The sequence below is a fragment of the Diabrotica undecimpunctata genome, chromosome 3 (genome assembly GCF_040954645.1).
Source record: "Diabrotica undecimpunctata isolate CICGRU chromosome 3, icDiaUnde3, whole genome shotgun sequence".
NCBI lineage: Eukaryota > Metazoa > Arthropoda > Insecta > Coleoptera > Chrysomelidae > Diabrotica > Diabrotica undecimpunctata.
In genome coordinates this window covers 125284801-125305543 of record NC_092805.1, presented here as the reverse complement: position 1 = coordinate 125305543, position 20743 = coordinate 125284801, and the positions used below count along the sequence as shown (strand labels likewise).

The 20743-nt window shown below is 32.5% G+C and overlaps 1 protein-coding gene across 2 annotated transcripts in view; it reads right to left on the bottom strand.

Moving 5' to 3' along the window:
• The window catches only part of LOC140437367 (glutamate receptor ionotropic, kainate 2-like), a 64992-nt gene that overhangs the window by 11341 nt on the left and 32908 nt on the right, over positions 1-20743 (bottom strand). For both annotated transcript variants that reach the window (XM_072526857.1, XM_072526856.1), the window contains 4 exons: positions 14833-14917; positions 10000-10276; positions 4570-4771; positions 1667-1892 (listed from right to left, as the gene is read on the bottom strand). In XM_072526857.1, the coding sequence (XP_072382958.1) occupies positions 1667-1892; positions 4570-4771; positions 10000-10276; positions 14833-14917 (790 nt within the window). The remainder of the gene's footprint in view (positions 1-1666; positions 1893-4569; positions 4772-9999; positions 10277-14832; positions 14918-20743) is intronic.

The window sequence follows — 20743 nt, the reverse complement described above, 5'->3', positions numbered from 1 at the left end:
TATCAACCTGGACGAAATGTTATAATTGGAAATAATGATACCACACCACATATATGTAAATAAAAAACTTATACCCAAGTATAAAGGTCTTTATGTTGTAAAAAAAGTTAATTATAACTTAGTTAGATTCCCCATGTCTCTAATAACATCTTTATCAACGTCTGTTTTGCCTTGCAATTCTTAGAAGGCACAGATTAAAGCAAAATTCTGAATTTGGTTTCGAAAATTAGTTTACGGATTTTAATATCAAATGTCGCTATTTGCGTCTATACGAAGTCATGTTAGGGTTGCTTCCTAAGACACAAAAGATTTATTTTCACGTTCAGAGCGACTGTGAAAGCCGTTCTGAAGAGGCCTATTAGGCCAAAATACGTATAAGCGGATGCACAGGCGCCCTGTACGTGAAATCAAATCTTACTGTCTTTTCCTTTTTATTCCGATATACTCTGTACGAGTACTAGAAACCAATTCGCTAAAAATTTTGCTTAGTTGAGGAGATATGTTGTGGAATGCAATTTTTAGATTCCCCATGTCTCTAATAACATCTTTATCAACGTCTGTTTTGCCTTGCAATTTTTAGAAGGCACAGATTAAAGCAAAATTCTGAATTTGGTTTCGAAAATTAGTTTACGGATTTCATTCATATAAGTTTCCAGGCATGGTTAAAACTGTTATGTAAATATCACTTTTATGTTAATTTAGTAGATTGACGTTATGATTTATTGACTTATTTTTTGGTGTAAACGGTTATGTTTATGTTACACGTTATGTCAGATAATTATTTTAACTTATGTCAAATATTACTAAAATTTATGAAAGTATGTTTAAATCAGAGTACCATCCGAGTTTGATTTAAGTGACAAAAAGTCAATAAAGTACAAATACTTTGTTATGCGGACGACACAATATTGATATCCCACGATGAAAAAAGACTAATCAACAGATTTAATATAGGAGCAAAAGAATTTAATATGACCATTTTAACTTAAAGCATGCTGAATCATCTCGCAATTTCTTCAAATTTTTATTTCTCTCAGAAATTTCTTTTAGCTACGGCCATGGCTAACAAATCTTTAAAAGGGTTATACTACGCTTTCTAATTAGCATCTCGAGAATAAACATGGTTCTTGTACGATTTTTTCCTTCTTAGAAATAAATCAATAGGTTAGGTGTTTTGTCTATTTAATAACCCTTTACTTCTAAGTACAAATGTAATTTTCTCGTTTTCTAAAACCTTCTCTAAAAGTCAAGTTTAATAAAAAACGACGAGAGATTATTTTTTATCCGAATCCGTCTTCTCTCCAAAAATATAATTAGGGCTAATCTCGCATGAACCAAAAAAAATTTAGATTTTTATTAGTAATTATAGACTTAAATGTCACTTCTGTTTACTATTGTATCTTGTATTTTGCCTCTTGTATCGTAAATCTTGCATATTGCATCTTGCATCTTATATGCTGCCGCTAGTTAGATACCTCTATGAGACAATGCGTGTTTCTGTTGACACAACCTTCAAATTGTTTATTGATGCCAGCCCACAACAATTACCGCATCCTTACCTAAGAACATACCTCCCAGAAACGTGCCCATAGGAATTACTATTTTAATGAAAATAAGCCGCAATTGAAGTTAGTTAATTTTATATTATTACTATAATAAGTGTTACCTTTTCTCATTGCTATGCCGTATCCCTTTGAATCCAGGTTATCTCCATATTTTTGCAAGCCACAATGTCTCTGGGTAGTGTATTCAATAGAAGCTGATTCCATAAAAAATGCGTATGGTTCTTGCTCTGCTCTTTTTACACCATCATCATTTTCTGTGGGTTGTAAGTCTAGATGATTCGACATGTACTGCCCGACCTTCCAAAGTAAAGATCCATTTTCCGCACCCTAAAATATATTAAAACGTAACTGCAAATTATACTTTTTCTATGTTATTTTTTCAATGTTTTTCAACAGCTTCTTAGAATATATCTATTGGCGATCACACGTCAAGGAATTATGAAGATAGGGAACATTTATGCGTAACAAAATAACAAAAAGGTTAGAGATAATACAATTGATACAATGAAATCATGATAAATGTAATAATAATATTCTCGACTCATCGAATCCTTTTGATACCGTAGGTATCTGGTGTAAGTGAATTTTCTCCTTAGAGGAATTGTGAGCCGTCTGGCTAAATTTGTGATATTCTCGATAATATATTGCCGTGTTCAAAATACACTCAGGGAAAAGGTTCAGCTTGGAAGCCTGGATATACAAGATGGTCAAAACGTCGAAATCTTCTTCTTCTTTTTCTTTTTCTTTTTCTTCTTCTTTATAAGAAATTCTGCTTATTCATTGATGGATTAATACCTCTATAGAAGGTTGTCACTTCATCTTTTTCGCGGTAGTCCGATACTTCTTCGGCCGGCTATAACTTATATCTTTCTATTTTGATAACACAGTTCTTCCCCATTCTGCTTATGTGGTTATTTCCTTCTTTTTTTCTATTTGGTGTCTATTTATTTACACACTGTACGTTACATTTTCTTATAATGTCTTTACTTTTCTTTCGATCTCTCAGCGTATTTCCTCTTTTTCTTCTCAGTACTCTTATCTCTGCCGTTTCCAGTAGCCTTTGTGTTGTGGCTGTGTCGGGTATTGTTTCTGAGGCATATGTCATTATTGGTTTTACACTGGCTTTATAAATTCTTGACTTCATCTCAGTGGTAATGTGTCTGTTTCGTCATATAGTGTTATTAAAGCGTCTTGCCCGTCTATTTGTTTTTTGTACTTGATCTCTTCCTTCTTTGTCCAGGTCTCCATAGCTGAACAGTCTAATTCCTATGTATTTTATTTTCATTACTTGTTTAATACTGATGCCATTAATTTCTATTTTATATTTGGATGGTCCTTTGCTGATTATTATTGTTTAAGTTTTCTGAGAGGAGACTGTCATATTAAATTCTTTTGCTCCTATATTAAATCTGTGGGCCAGTGTTTGAAGACTATCTTCATATTGGTCTGTCAATGTTGCGTCGTCTGCATAATAGAGTATTTTTATTTTTTTGTTTCCCATTTTGTATCCTCTCCCTCGGTTAACGCTTTTAATGATTTCATGCATGATTAAATTGCAGAGCATGGGGCTCAATGAGTCCCCCTGACTTATTCTGCCGTCTATGTCTATAGGTTCTGTAAGTTGTCGTCCATGTATTCTGACTTCCATTTTGTTATTATACTCCATTACACTCTAGTGATTTCTCAGTAATTGGCTTTATAGCGAATATTGCATCTGTACACGATCTTTAACTACGAAAATCCTAGTGTTCATGTGCTAAAATAATCCTCTGATTTACTGTTGTAAGTTTTAGGGTAGTATTTAGCAAGTTTATACCTATGTAGTCTTCTGGCTAGTTTTTATCTCCTTTTTTTTTAAAATAGTAGAGTTCGTTCTCCATTCTTTCCGTATTTTATTGTGTTTAATAATTTTAATAAATAATGATAAAACATCGAAGTAACGGGAGAGAATAATATATAAAATTATCTCGGATTAAAGCAAGCGTGATACATTGAACAGAAACAAATGAACACCAAACTAACTTTCGACTTCGTACAAAGAGTATGAAAGCTAAATCAGTCATATCTTACCCACCTGTCTAAAGAAGAAAAAGTACGCATCTGGATGAGTGAACCTCTGCAAGGGCGAATCCTCCTGGAATATATTGTCAAAGACCTTATGACCTTAAGTCCAAAACGACAAAATGGATATCGGGCCCAATAAACCATTTAACATCTTATCAGGACACCGGGGCTGCCAGATGTCTATCGGCACTGAGTATATAAAACGCCATTACTTAGTAGGAAAGATTATTTACCAAGAACTAGCTAACAAATTGGGGCTTCTTTAACCCGACTATTTCCCTTATTGTCAATACGTCTTTGACAGAATACTTGAAAACGACAACTACAAGCTGTACTGGGACTGCACTCTGATTAACACAGATCAACCAGTGGCACATAATAGAATGGATCTCACATTGATTAAATAACTTACTAGACAGCAACACTAATAGATGTTGCGATACCGAACAATAACCATCTGCATGTTAAATACAACGAAATATCGCCAAGTGCAAAGATCTTTTAATACAAATAAGAAAACAAGGTAGAATTGAAAGTACCCAGACGATACATATTATTCTCTCTACTAGTGTAGTCATTTCAAAGAACCTCCTAGAGAACGTAAAATAGCTGGGTATTATTGAACATGTCTATAGGACCAAGTAGAAGACGATACTATTTGCAACAGCCAGATGCGTGAGACAATTTTTGGGAGATACTCCGACGTATTAACTTTTGATACTGTAGATCTCTGGAATAAGTGAATTTTCCCCTTATAGGGAGTTTAAACCGTTTGAATTAAATCTGGGTATTCTGATAAATAAGTGATTAAATGATTAAAGGTCGATAAAATATATGATATATAGTTGTTATAGTTACCAAGAATCAGTACACAAGATTAGTCTTGAACATATTTATAAAAGGAAATAAAAAAATTTCAAATTCTGCCTTGAATACTTACCGCAAAGTAGCGTATAGTTGCTCCTCCTAATTTAGCACCATATTTTATTCCATGCTTATTATGATAAAGAGAATCTAAGTCAGTAAATAATTTTATAGGATTCTGAGTCGCCAGAAACGCAGCTAAATTTGCAGTATATGAGGCATTCATGATAAGGCAAAAATACCACCAAAACGCCGCACAAGTCCTTGATGAGAAAGCACTAAAAAATTAATTATTAAAAAAATAGAAATAGTATCTGGGATAGAAATTCGAAGATGACGCACCTAAGCAATTATCTGTTTATGTCCGGTTAAAAATATATTAATCTCTTTTCAGTATTAAAGTGCTAGTAATTTTTTGTAATAATTTACTAGACTTGTTTTTAAACTCAATTTGGTGCAAGATATTTTACACTTAACCCTTTGTGTACCAACGGTACTTTTAAGTACCGGCATCATTCAACAGCATTATAAATAACTCGGCCGTTTAACTGCGCTGTCAGCCCCTGCAGTTCCCTAGAGTAACATATTTTTAAGTTCTGTGTAGTTTATTAGTTTCGGTTGGAAGCAGTGAAATGTCATAAAACTGTTTTTGGTTATGTCTGACACAGCTCATACACGGTTACTAAAAAGGCTCTTTTATAAGTGATATTTTTAATATTTAGAGGATTATAAATTAGATTTAGTGTATCAGGTAAGTTATATTAGTGTATTTACTTTGTGTAATTAGATTTATTACCACTTTATAGTAGTTTACTTCAAATATTTACCTAAAAATATAAACTGGACTCAAAAGTACCGTCGGGACTAAAATGATAATAATTATTTTATATTTTTTTAGACTTGTTTCTGGGTGTTTCAATAAATATGGAATACAATAAGTGGTATTGGAAAAAAGTATTGACTGATGAGGAATTATTGGAAGAAGCTGAGCGTGCTCTTAATATGTTAGAAGAGCTTCCAATGGATAATTCCCAGGATACAGATGTTGAAAGTGATGAAGATGATGTCATTGAACAGTCCCGCAGCAGAATTTGTACTGGAAACAAATATGCAGAATATAGTTAAAGACTCAGATGCTGAAACAACTATTGCAGAAACGGACTCAGGTATAACTACACAAAAAGAATCTGACCGATCTTGGAAAAAACGTGAGTTGCAAATAAATATTCCTGACTACAATTTCCCTGAAAGTCTTGCAAGTGATCTATCTAACTACTGCACCACACCTACCGAATATTTCTTAGCAGTCTTAGGTTCTGCTATAAAAAATATTACATATCAAAGTAATTTATATGCTACATAAAAAAATAAGAACCTCAACTTGAAGGAAAATGAATTGATGGCGTTTATTGGACTAAACTTTTTTATAGGTTACCATTCCTTGCCCAGCTACAAACATTACTGGAATACATCAGTTGATCTTGGAGTACATTTAGTACAAAAAACAATGACCTGCAATCGCTTTCAAGAGATACTGAGTTTTCTGCATGTTAATGACAACACCACGATACCAATAAATAATTGGGATAAAATTTATAAAATCAGACCGCTGGTAAAAATTCTTAACGATCAATTTACGCATCTTTACAATGGTACTAGAGAGCTGGCTGTTGATGAATCTATGATTATTTTTAAGGGGCGATCTTCACTGAAGCAGTATAACCCGATGAAGCCCATCAAACGTGGTTACAAACTTTGGTGTTTAGCCGATCAAAAAGGTTTCATAAAAAGTTTTGAGATATACCAGGGTAAAAATGAGCAGCTGGAAGATAAATTTAAAAATTTTGGATTAGGGGAAAGAGTAGTTTTACAACTCACAGAACCAGAATGGGGAAAAGACAGAATAATATATTTTGGTAACTTTTTTACAAGTGTCAAACTTTTGGAAAAACTAAAACTGGAAAGAACATTGGCTTGTGGAACTATCCGTATCACTAGAAAGGGTTGTCCAAAAAATTTAACTGACGATAAAAAGATGACACGTGGAGATTTCGACTACAGAATTTCTAATACAGATATTAGTTTTTTCAAATGGAAAGACAACAAATGTGTCCATTTTGCATCAAACTTTCATGGATCACAAACCACATTTGTTGGAAGAAAAGAGAAGGATGGAACTAAAACCCAAATTGTTTGTCCAGTTGCAGTTGCGGATTATAATAAATATATGGGTGCTGTAGATCATGCCGATCAACTGAGAGGTACCTACTGTGTAGATCGGCGTTCTAAAAAGTGGAATTGGCGTTATCGTTCTCTTCGCTAAGACGTACATGACAAATACATAATTCGGGTTCAAACGCATTGGGAGACCATGAGGCTCTGTTCGCAGTCAGAAGTTTTTTTCAAAGATGTAGAGACGTGAATTGAGGCACATCGAATAATAATGGTCTAAATTCTCAGGACATTAGATGGCACCATCCAACACTTATTCGGGCGGGATGGCTTAAATGGGACGGGATCATTGTCACAATATTTAAATAATGGAATTAGTCATTCTTAAGCAGTATATTTTGTTTGTCGAAAAAAAGTGTTGTGATATATTAAGTATTTATCAAAGAAAAATATGTGGCGGCCATGGGAAAGTGATGTGCGTTTACCCGACGAAAATGAACCTACGGATAATTTAGAAGATGAAGATGGTACGGGGCCAAGTACTAAACAAAGGAAGGATTTGTGTGTAGCTGAGCAAAATATGGTGTTAGGTGTATTTGATGGACTTTCTAAAAAAATGATCAAATATGAAGCTGTTAAGCAAACGGCGGTTTTAACAAAAATTTCTTGTGCAACAGTGTACCGTTTAATAAAGACAGGTTCGAAGGGTAGAACAACAAGACACGATTTGGGAAGCTCTAAAAAAATTCAACCTCACCTCTTGGAACCTATTAGTGAGACAATATATAATATGTATACAGCTAAAGTTATGCCTAACCTAAACAATATCATGGCAAAATTAAAAGAAAAACATATTGTTGATGATTGTTCCACAAAGACTTTGGGAAGATTTTTGACCAAAAATGGTTTTAAATATAAAACTGTCAATAAAAAACAAACCATAATGGAAAGTAACCGCCTAATAAAATGTAGGAATGAATATGTCGAAAAAATTTTACATACCGCAGTGAGTGTCGAGAAATTTATTATCTGGACGAGACTTGGTTTGATTCTCACGAAACGATAGATAAAGCCTTTACAAACGGTACAAGAAAATGCCAAATAAATGTACCCCATTCTAGAGGCAAGCGAATTTGCATATTACATTGCGGAGGACAACATGGATCGGTGAACGATACGTTATTGTTGAGTTCCAAAAGTATTAAAGACAGTTCTATAGACTACCACCAAGACATCGAAGTGACGCTTTTTGAATCGTGGTTTGAGAATACATTACTTCCAAAGTTAAAAGAAAATAGCGTCATTGTTATAGACAATGCATCATATCACTCCAGATGCATTAAAAAAATTCCAACCAAACAGAGTAAGAAAGATGAAATTCAAGAATTTCTGAAAAATTAATAGAAAGACAAAGTAAGGAATACTAACAGTAGAGTAATAATTACTGTAAAGCTTTTCGAAAAGAGGTGTACTAATTTATTTTGAATAACGCAGAGACATAACGGGTTTTACCCATTTAGGAAGCTCGGCGATTATGTGTCACAAAATAGCTATATTTCTGGCTTGGTAAAAGCTTCACCCATAAATAGAAAACGCCTTATAAATGGATTTCGCTTAGGAAAACATAGAAATTTTTAATACGTATGAAAATTGATAATAAAACACATATAGTTTGCAAAAAATATTTTTTTGATACATTTAAGATAAGTAACGGCCGCCTGCACAGATGCATTTCGAAATGATATTTCTCTAATTATAAATAGCTAAGAGCTACTAGAAGCTCTAGAAAGTCAGATAATTCTAATATTATCAGGCATGTACAGTGTGTTAATTTTAAAACTTACAATGGGCTATATCTCACGAACAAAAGCTGATATCTAAATATGCTTGAAACCGTTTCTAGGATAGTTCCATTTAAGCTAAAGTTTCACAATTATTGGTTCACCCTGTATAAATATTATTTATACAATTGGATAACATTTTTTATAGCCTTTTAATGATGTATCACAAGTAGGGGTTTGCAATTTAAACTTTTTTGGTTGTGGTGGGTGGGGCCTAGAGGGTTAATGGGGGTGAGTTTTCTTTTATGTCATTTTAGTTCTCCCTTACTATCCTAGAAACGGTTTCAAGTATTTTTCGATATCAGCTTTTGTTCATGAGATATAGCCCATTGTAAGTTATAAAATTGACACACTGTTAAATACTTTTCCGGCTTATCAAAGTTATTATCCCAGAAATAAAAATCCCAATAGAAAATATCTGAGCAGTAATCTAACTGTAAAAAAGATGTATGATCTGTATGTAAAAGAATGTTGAAACCAGAATACACAACCAAAAATTATTATGTATCAGGTATTTAATACAAAATTTAATTTCCATTTCAAAATTCCTCATCAAGACACTTGCAAATTTTGTTACGATCATAGAGTTAAATCTCAATAGTACCGACAATGATGATTTAAAAAAACATATTTTCAGTAACAAAACAACTTTGCCTTTCCCTAAGAACTAGATTTCCCTAAGCTTACAATGTCTGGCCTGACCTACCATAAAAGAAATCTTTATCTCTATAATTTAGGAATTTATTCCTTATATAAATAGCAGTATTAGTTACATGTATGTATGAAACGAGAGGAGAGAGCAGGCGCGGTTCGCAAGACATTGATACTTCTTTAGTGATGAATTTAAAGCACTATGCTGTGATTCATAAATATAACATAGCTTATACAGACTCATGTACAGGTCAGAATAGGAATATAAAATTGAGTGTATCTTTATTAAAACTGAACAAGTTTCAACAACTGTTGGAAAACTGTTTTAAAACCGTTTAAGAAAAGGGAGCTCTTCACCGTTGTAATTGGTGGTCGTTCAGCTCTTTGACGTTACGTTTTCTCTCGTGAAATTAAGTCGTTGTACATTCACCAGGTGAACAGCTAAATTATCTACAGTGGAATGGCGTTTGTGTATGGAAAATGAAGAGATTCTCTAAACCGCCTCATTGACATGTCCTCCCATCTTATATGTCAATACATTGGTATTTTTTAGAACCGCAATATCAACTACAGCTATGTTAATATGCCAATCTACCAACACTGATATTTTTTTTGTTAATCGTAGCCTACTTTGGTAATCATAGTATGGAGTTATTCATTATTTATATTGCGATTTAAAATGTCGAAAAACATAAAAACTGTTTTTACGTCTTTCCGTAAAGTTTTTAAAAATTATCTTTTACACAAACCTTCTTCTGATAATAGCAAACACAACAAAAGAAGAATTATCTAATTTGGTGCAGTCATTCGGAAGTTTTATTTATATAGATTGTATTACTTACATTGGAGCAATCTCGGACCCTTGGGCTAATACTGCACCAGTTGAAAACCAAAGCGAATTGCTAATGCTAAATTGGTTAACAAGATATTCTGGTTCTTCTATGCATGGAAAAGGATTGGTCCATTCGTCAGCACATAATCGGCCTATTAGGTAAAGTGCGCCGGAAGTTATCAAAAATGAGCATCCCATGCAAATCCATGTGTCGAGACCGAAAGGATCCGCAAAGGAAAAGAAACTGGGTGGAGCGTCTTCTGGTTTTTTAAATAAGATACCAATACCTAAAATATACTTTGTTTATGAAAAGAACATGTTTGGTACTACCAAAAACACATCTTATAATATATTTTAGTTTTGTTCTGAAGCTATTTTCTTGTGGCATTTTAAATTAATTACTATTTAAATGGGAATAAGCCACAATTAAAGGTTAAAATACGTTTATTGACGTTTCAATTTTCACTTCGGAAATCGTTCTCAAAATACAAACATTAGTAAATTAAACAAATTTTGTTTTTTGTTACTTAGTGAAAAATTTTTCTAATAATTTAATTTTATCTGACTCATCTATATTGACAATTCAGACATACATTATTCATTTTAAAGTAGACGACTTTAAAATGATATTGCCAATATTGCTAAGTTGCGTTCCTGGGACGACTTTACTTATAAGATAGTTCATTCGATTACATGAAATCAACTTTAACTTGAGAATATCCGTCAGAAAAGATCATAACATGTAATTCGTCTTAAAAAAGACAAATACATGCCATGATGACAGTAAAATTCTCCTGTTAGTGATTCCATAGTAAATTATGAGGGAAAAACCAGGAAAAAAACCTCATAATACTATCCCGACATGGTAAGTATTTGATCGTGCATTTAGTTTACCTTCAATAAACACCAAATTTCGATTTTATATGTTTGTTATTTAAAAAACATAAATGATGTCTTCTCTATATGTTACTGACTTACCAATACTGGTATTTTCCTTTTAATAACTTCCTCTTTCAATATGGGTAACCAGATCCTACTACATTCTGCCGAGGAATTCGCGACACAATTGGTTTTATTTAGCATAATTAGAGTCGCTTCTTTGATTTTTCTCTTTTTGCCATCCGTTTCTTTTAGGACTATATTTGAATCATTCCATTGAACCCTATGTTCATTATCCCATGCGTGTTTACATATTTGAGATCTATCAAATTCTCTATTTTTAATATAGGATTGACGTTCACTTATTCTAACATTTAATGGTCTTGATGTTTCACCTAAATAAAACTGATCGCATTCACAAGGTATTTTATAAATGCAATTCTTTGTCCTTTCTTGTTCATTGTTAGGTTTGGTTTTGGACAAAATAGATCTCAACGTGTTTGTTGTTTTGAATGTTGTTGAAATGTTGAATTTATTTCCTATCCTTTTAAGCTTTTCCGATAATCCTTTTATGTATGGTATTGTTATTTTCCTCGTATTATTCCTTGCATATGCTGTAGGATCTCGTTTTAAGTTGTTTTGTTCTATTCGATCGACTGTTGAAAATTCCTTATTTATAAACGATAAAGGATAATCATTTTTTAATAAAACAGATGTTAAGAAATGTTGTTCCTCCAAGAACGAATTTTCGTTAGAACAAGTAATTTTGGCTCTATCAAAACAAAACAAAGCAAAGGAATCCGACAAAATTATAATATGCGCAAAATCAACTTCAGGTACATATAATTAAGCTACGTATATTGCAATAGCCTCTGCTGTATAAATCGAAGTTTGCGGGTTCAGTTTGAATTTCTTTTCTATATGTTCCGATGGTATATTAAAAAGCGCATCCGGTTCCATCTGGAGAGTTAGTTAGAGAGAAGATAGTTTTACGACCTTAATACAAAAGTTCCAAACACTAATGGGGTCATAATATGGTTAACAAATGAATCTAAAACTTCCCATCGTATTGGATCAGAACTCTTTGTGCAAACGTGTAATAAAAATCTTTTAGCTCAAGTCAATATACAACTGTATTGCAAGTAGAAGTTTTTGCTTTGATGGACTGTGTTGGCACTTGGCACGTAAAAACTTGTGAGAAACTGTCAAAATATCCTCAGCAACCAGACAAAAAACAACAAAGTGTCTTTAATATTGATGCCGTGTTATAAAGGAGTGCTTGGAAATGAACGAAAAGCTTTGTTAGTAAAACAAGGCTCGAGCGAAACCTTTATAAGCCCAGAACCATTGTGTGGGATCACCAAAGAAGCCGTAAGAAACGAGGTTTAAAAGCGGCTAATCAGGAATCAATAAAAGAAATAAGCCGCTCAGAACAAATCCAAACTAATTAAATAATTAAAAATAATGATAACAAAACTTTCAGAACATTTGATGAACCTTAATAAATGAAATATTAAAACGTCACCAAATTGGTGACTGGATATTTTGCTTCGTTTTAACTCTTTGAGGAGCAAAAGTATTTATGCAAAATATGCCCTAGTGGAGCAACAATACTTTTACTCACAAATTGATAAAGAAAAACACATCAAGGGGTTAATTATTTACTATTGATACACAATCCGATGTTTTTTTTGCAACTAAATTTTTATTTTTTTAGTTATGGGGTGGTACAAATATTGTACCACCGTACCAGTTTGTACAAGTTTGGAGACATAAAACTAATATAATATAATATAAACTTAATTAATATAACTTAATTAATTAGTTAATAAAAATCTGTCGACAAGATTCAGTACACGATGTACTGCCAAAAAAATAAAGTTTGTGACTACAGAGTGCGATAAAATCTGGATTTAAGCATACCAGTGTGTTTGCCTAGTCTCCAGTAGATGTTACATTGGTCGAAAAACTGTACCAGTGCAATGTAAGCGACAATGATTTAAAAAGCTGGTACATTTATAAGACCACTGCCGCTTAACTATACCGAAAAAGGTGGTACATCGCGTGTACCATGGCGGCTTAAAGAGTTAATGTACTTATCTGTTGTCGGCGATCAGCATGGCTATTCTTAAATTTTTAAGATCCGTCTGTAACATCATATCTCGACGGCTTCGAGCTTTCTTATAGAAGCTTTAAAAAGTGTCCAGGCCTCTACTTCATATAATAACGTAGAAAATTCATAGCATCTGAGATAAGAGATTTTGGTATAAAGAGATAAATAGTGACTTCTCAAAAGAGGTTTTTTTTCAGTAGATTCGTCCCATTTGCTGTTTATGTTGACACCAACGTATATATTTCATGCTTACTGTCTACAGTGTACATTGTTTTTTTCTTTTTGAGATTAAGTCCATATTCTCTACTTATAGGTGATTTGCGAGACATTATTCTTTGAAAACCATCTAAGCTTTCTGCAAAAACTATTGCGTCGTCAGTGTATCTAATGTTATAGTTTATTCGTAATGTTATAGTTGTTTAAGAAAACACCTATACAATATAGGTACGATGAATGAATCACGGTGCATAAAATATGAAATTGAAGAAGAAGAATAAGTTATATGAGGCAGGAATTTACTAGTGAGTATGAAACCAGAGGAGATTATAAAAGCCACCTGAGGAAACTGTTGGCCTTTGTTTTCTCGTATGCCACAAAACTTAAAAGAGGGTCTTATGGTCAAGAAGAAGAAAACGTTGATGGATGGCAGGATGGGGAAAAAGAACATCGTGCTTACAGAACCTACGAGCATAGAAGAGAATGATATCAACAGGTTTATTTAGACCAATAATAGATACAGTAATGTGGTCCAATATAATAGCCAATATACATAGAGGGTATGCATGAAAAGAAGATCCTAAAAAAATAAATATTTAAAAAAACAAAAGTTTACTGTCTACCCTTACAACAACTAAGGAAGCAGTATGTCTACAATGAGTAAACCGCTGGATTGAATCGAACATGATGTAAAAATTAAGTGCTATCTATAAATAGGACTATAATTGAAAGTATTTTCAAAATAATACAAATAGATCATTTATCAAATATGAAACATGTGAAGTTATATATCTAGCAAAAAATAGAAGATAAAAAAATACTTAAATATATCTTTTAATTAATGAGGTTTTGGAAAATAGGTTGATATTACGTCACCACTTAATTCTGTTAAATATCATTTTATTAATAGTACATTATTTCTAATATTTTTGACATAGTCCTACTAAAAAATTAAATACTTATATGTTTACTATATATTTAATATAAACTTTATTGAATAGCAATAAAGCTCAAATTGACTCTATATTTAGTTGGAAAATATTTGTATGGGAAAAAGATTTATGGAAAAATTTTATTTTTATTTATTTAGTTATAAAAGATTTTATATATTTATGAAAAAAAGATCATTGCAGATCTATGTCTAAGTAATAACTGTATTAATGTTTTCTGGGAAATGTCAATGTGTAATGTGTCAATGTTTACCCATATATGGAGTGTAAAAATAAAGTTGTTTTTTCGTCTTATTTTGCAACCCCCTGTGGAATTTATTAAAAGGAACACACCTATATTGTTTGGACAACAGTGAGTGCTTGTAATTTAATATAAACTTTTGTTCAAATTGACTCTATATTTAGTTAGAAAATATTTGTATGGGAAAAAGAAAAAGGGTTTTAGGGTTTTCCCGGAAATTATTCGAATGTTTCTTGTCGTGAAAACCATCCTTAGACTTCAAGAAACATTTTAAAAAAAGGTTTGTTAAGATTGGTCCATGCGTTGTTGAGTTATGCGCTTACCAACACATTTTGCGATTCATGTTTATATTATAGATTGAAATCACGCCAATTAGCATAAAGGTTATAAAGCCAAAGTAGAAAACAAAACACTAAGTAGATTTACAAAGCCATATTATCTTACCTAATGTCATAAACGGAACTGTAAAATCAACAACTTCCTCTCTCTCGGATGTTATTGTAAAATCACAAATGGCCAGATCAGCAACCTTAAATAGTAAAAATTTATTTTTTTTTTTATTTTTTATTTACGTTGACACTTTATTAAAAGATTTTCATATGCGTAAACATAATATTGAACACAGTCATTAACGACTATTAGTTCGATATACCTACATGTTAATATAAATAGGTAGCTGCAAAACTGTGTTGATATATTTTAACTTCGGTTAATCTAATGTTCAGTTTTCGGGGGTTTCCAGGGATACAGATAACAATGGTGAAAAATGTCATACAGTGACATGAGTATACAGCTGATATAAAGTTAGTAACAGCCGGAAATGCGACAATATGCACAACAACTATCAACACTACAGTAATATTCCTTATAGACCTTCCACCACTGAAGAAGTCTCGAACATTATCAAAGAGTTTCATAACAGGAAATCTTCTGGACCAGACGCAGTTCAAAACTTCTTACTAAAGAAGTTTTGGAGTGCTCATGAGTTTTAAACAATATTAATTAATCATGCTATTGCTAATCTGCAAAAAATACCATTATCTCTTACTCAGCGCACCACTTACCTAATACCAAAAAATCAAAACAACACCCAAGATCCAGTCAAGTACCGCCCAATTACTTGTCATCCAACTTTGTACAAATTGGTCACATCCTGTGTAGCTGGGCGTAACAACCAACACTGTTCTATAAACAATATCATAGAGCCTCAACAGAAAGGATGCGTTAAGGTTTTCATGGGCTGCACAGAACAACTTATAACCTTGAGGGCCGTAATAGGAACTTTTTACGGCTCTCATTGACTACAATAAGGTCTTTGATTCTTTACCACAGGATCATATATGTATGTAGATTGAAAATAAATAAAGTCGATGATAATATAGTGAGCTTTTTAAAGCATATAATGATAGAGTTGAAGACTAAAATTTACCTAAATACCTGGTCTATACAACATCGAAACTAAAGATGTCCCAATTAACCGGGGCCTTTTCCAGGGTGACTCGTTGTGTTCACTTTGGTTCTGTTTAGTGATAAACCCACTATCTCAGCTACTGAACTGACCCTGAGGTGTTAGCATTAAGAATGACAACACTGTTTTGGCGAAGCTTATCTGCTGTATATAGATGATTTGAAATTAATTTTTTTCATACGAAACACCTGGATCAGATGCTAAAAACTGTAGAAAAATTCCCAAATGATATCAGTGTGCACTTTGGACTAGACAAGTAAGGTGTTTTAAATATAGTCACAGGAAAGGTTAAGCTCAGATGTGTCGATATGCCAAAACATCGAGACAATGGCTGAAAATAATATGTAGGTATAAATATTTTGGGAGTAAAGCAAGCGCAAAAATTGACCATAAACAAATGAAAACCGAACTTGCTTCTGCGTTTGTGCGAAAAGTAAGGCATATAAATCGGTCATATCTTAATAATAAAAATCTGTTTAAGGCAGTTAATACGTACGCCACAAAGGAGCAAAATCACCTTCCTCGCAATACAGTAGAAAGAACAACATTACCGGTAGTAAGGAGAAAGAGCACTTATGGATATAGGTGAACAACTAACATCAAGCAATTTACGCAGTGGATGATACAACGCTGCTTAAACTAAGGCAACAAGAAATGCGCATACATCACTTGAGAAAGCAAGAAAAAATGCGCACTTGGATGAGTAAACCTCTGAATCGGCGACAATAATGAGATGAGCCAAGAATAAGTCGACAATACACCTTCGAAATATTGGTTGACATCAAGAAAGATGTTTTTCGAGACAAAAGGTTTCCTACTTGCTTTTCAGGATTAGGTTGTTCCTACTAAAAATTACCTGAAAAATATTGTCAAAGACCCTCAGGTCTTCTTCTTCAGGTTCCTTCTCCTATCGGAGGTTGGAAATCATCATCGCTATCTTAATTTTATTGGCCGCACTTCTGAATAATTCTAATGAGCTGCAACCAAACCACTCTCTCAAATTTATTAGCCAGGATATTTTGCGACGTCCTGGGTTTCTTTTTCCTTGTATCTTCCCTTGCATAATTAATCTAAGTAATACGGACTTCTCGCCCTTCATTATATGACCCAGATATTGAATCTTTCTAATTTTAACAGTTTTTATGACTTTACATTATTTCTTCATTCTTTGTAACACCTCTATATTAGTTACTTTTTCAGTCCACGATATTCTGTGGATTCTCCTGTAGCACCACATCTCAAAAGAGTTTAATTTTTTTTTACACTGTTTTATTGTCCACGCACAAACTCAGGTACAAAACGACAAATGCCGATATGGATGATCAAGCCCAAGAAATTATCCAACATTTTACGGAAGCTGCCAGGAGTTTATCGGAACTGCCTACAAAGAACGCCATGAATCAGATGAACTATTGTTCACCAAGAACTAAATAACAAACTGGGACTTTTCCAAACCAAACATCTCGTTTATTATTAATATTAATACATTCCTGTCAAAATGCTTGAAAACGGCAACTACAAGCTGTACTGGGATCGCAGTGTTCTTACAAACCAACCAGTGGCTCATAATAGACGAAATCTCATACTAGTTAATAAACTTACTAGACAGACAACAGTAATAGATATAGCGATACCTAACAATAATAATCTGCATGTTAAATACAATGAAAAATGGCCAAGTGTAGAGATCTATAAGTACAAATAAGAAGACAGTGAAAAATGGAAAGTACCCAGACAGTACCTATTATTATATGTACTACTGGTGTTATTCCGAAGAACCTCCTAGAAAACCTAAAACAGCTGGGTCTAAGTAAACATCTTTTTATGATCATGCAGAAAGCTGTGCTACTTTCGACGTCCAGATGCGTACGAAAATTTTTGGGAGATAATCCAACGAACCGAGTCACCTAGGGCTCGAAAACACACCAAAAGACCCACCAGAGCTCAATCACTTTGATACCGTAGGTATCTGAGATGAGTGAATTTCCCCCTTAGAGAGAGTATGTGTCGTATGGCTTAATCTGGGATACTAATAATATCACATAATGTATGTACATTATTATTGGGATACTTTGTGGTAAAAAATGACTGTATTTTTCCCAATTTCTGATTAACGTGTAAAGAACACGATTTACTTTTCACTAGATCCATAGATGAAAACCCATAGACTCATGGATAAACTATCCAGAAAAATTATCGGAAAGATATCTAATGAACATGGATTCAGAATGAAAACCTAAATAAATAACAATATTAATCAACTTACAATCATAGAAAAATTAAACGTGAAAGAAGACCTAATGGGCGAATCATATTGTGACTATAAAGCTGCAATAGTACTACTATTTAATGATTAGAAATGCAAGATAATTATATTTCAGAAGTTCACGCTTTCATATAATGAATGTTAAAAAATATATTGTTTTTTGAATCCTCTAGCTTCGACAAATTGTCAATCTTATCATAACGTGGGTTCAATACTATAACTAGACAACTCAAAAATTGCTCTTTTGATATAATCGAAAAAATAGTTTTCGGGCTTCTTAGATGTTCAATTTCAGCAACATTGTAACGTATCTTACTATTTATTATTTTATTTATTCAAGTTAAAGTTGCCCATCCTGATATGTGAGAAAATATTTTATAAAAAATTTAAATTTTAAGTTAATTAATTAAAATGCGAGATATCTAGTTTTAGCACTGATTAAATTAGGGTTTTGTGAATTAGCTGTAAAATAAAACAATTAAAACGGCAATTAAAAACCTAAAAATGCTTTTACTTATATAGTATATACATAGGTATACCTAATGTAAATTATAATAAAAAAATTTCAAAGTAAAAATATGAAACACAGTTATAACTAAATCGTATTTTATTCATCATCAGCATCTATATTCGACAAATATGGCAGATTTGCATAAAAACCATGGTAGTCTTCACTTATTGCAGGAGGGGCGGAGGAAAAAAGCGACAAAAAGTCGTTATATTTATTTTTTGTTATACACTTAGGTGTTTCATAAAGAGTTTGCAATGTTTGGTATGAAGACCGCATGGTGGTAATACTGCAGTCTACGACTTGAAACTGCGGATCAGTCAAATTCTCTTTATAAAGGTCCCGTCATTTCGGAAGGCATCTAATTTGCATATTACGAGGCATGTCGAAATTGTATAAGAACCGCCTTTGAAGTTGGTGATTGGTTATTGAAATTTTAACTAAATGACAGTGGAGGGCACTATTTAGTAGATACAGCTAAAACATGTTATACTAAATAAAGGCGATTTTTTAGTTTTCAATAATTTTGAACATATAGGCAACATTTGAGAAATTATCAGTAAGATATTTGATAGGACAAAAACAATAATAACTTCGTAATACGTTTTACCTGAACAAACAAATTATTTTTAATATACAAAATAATTATTAAGTTCTGAATATTGATACGTTTAACAAAATGGATTTTTAAAATAGCAATTAATTGTCCAGTGTATTTTCCAAAATATCAAATACCAATACAATACCAAAATATTAAAGAGTGAGGATAATTATATGCTAATGAATGGTCCCAATTACATGTACCTAGAACTTCTACCTGATTTAATTATTTTCTTGGAAGGCTTTTAGTGATATAATAAAGTCATGTAAACATAAATATTCCTGTCTTTGGGAAAGGCCTAATTTCATGGACCTACCTGATTTAAGACTGGGTAGGACGAAAGACGATCTTTAAATATATATTAACGATATAATAAAGACTACCGTCAATATTGCTGTCCTTCTAAAATATATGCACATCTAAATTTGTAAATGAAATCTTTAAAGATATAAAATTAACTTCATATACTCTTTAAAAATTCATATAACTAATGTGAATGTTTCAAAGAAGAACAACAAAATAAGGGCAGAGGACCGACAAACATGGAAGGCAATAGTAAACGCGGCAAATACTCACGAAGAGTTGTAACGCCATTGATAATGATGATGAAGACGTAAATAATAATTCAAAATGATTGATATGTTGCAGGAATAATTCTTCAAATTTTAAACAGACAACATAAAGAAACAAAAAAGTACATTGAAAAGTAACTCAAAGCGATAGTAGAAAATTAAAAAATAAATAAATAAGAGTTTTCTACGAAAATAAGAGCCTATGAACTCTTCCTCCATATATGAAAAATTATGACAATCTATTACTAAATGAACTAGCTAGGGGAATAATGATAATTTGGTAAAATTATTTTACAGTAAATGTGGTTATTATTTTACAAAAAATTATGGTAAATAAAAATGAAGTAGTAATGGAAACACACCATGGAATTGTAGATGATCACATAGTAATAGAACTATCTACAGACCAAGAAGTAGTAAACAAAATAACGAAGTAAACGTAATAATAGCTAAAAATAACGACTGTAACGAAAGTACAGAGAATACGATATTTAGGAAACATCGAAGGAATGAAAAAAGAAATATGTCGAAAATGGTATTCTCGACACACCCAATACAAAAGAGAAGCGAAGGTAGGCAAAATGGGGTACAAGAGCATAGTATAAAATATTGACGAATAAGTAACATTGAGAACTAAAAGTAAAAAGTGTTGAAACATTGAATTTGAATATCAAAAATTAATACTAAATGCATTGAAACCCCTTACCTGTTGCTTCAGCAGTCTTATTTTTTACCATTAGCAGAGTGTCCATTTCACTTTTCATATTTTCAAAATAATTATATATATTAAATATTATTTGACGACCCTGCTCTTTAATAACGCTACGTTTTTTTCCGTCCATTTTCAGCAAGATTGTTTGAAAATAAAATTATCTAATATTTAACACACACAACTTGTTCTCAACTGCACTGCTGCGCTACTGAGTATTGAAATGATTTA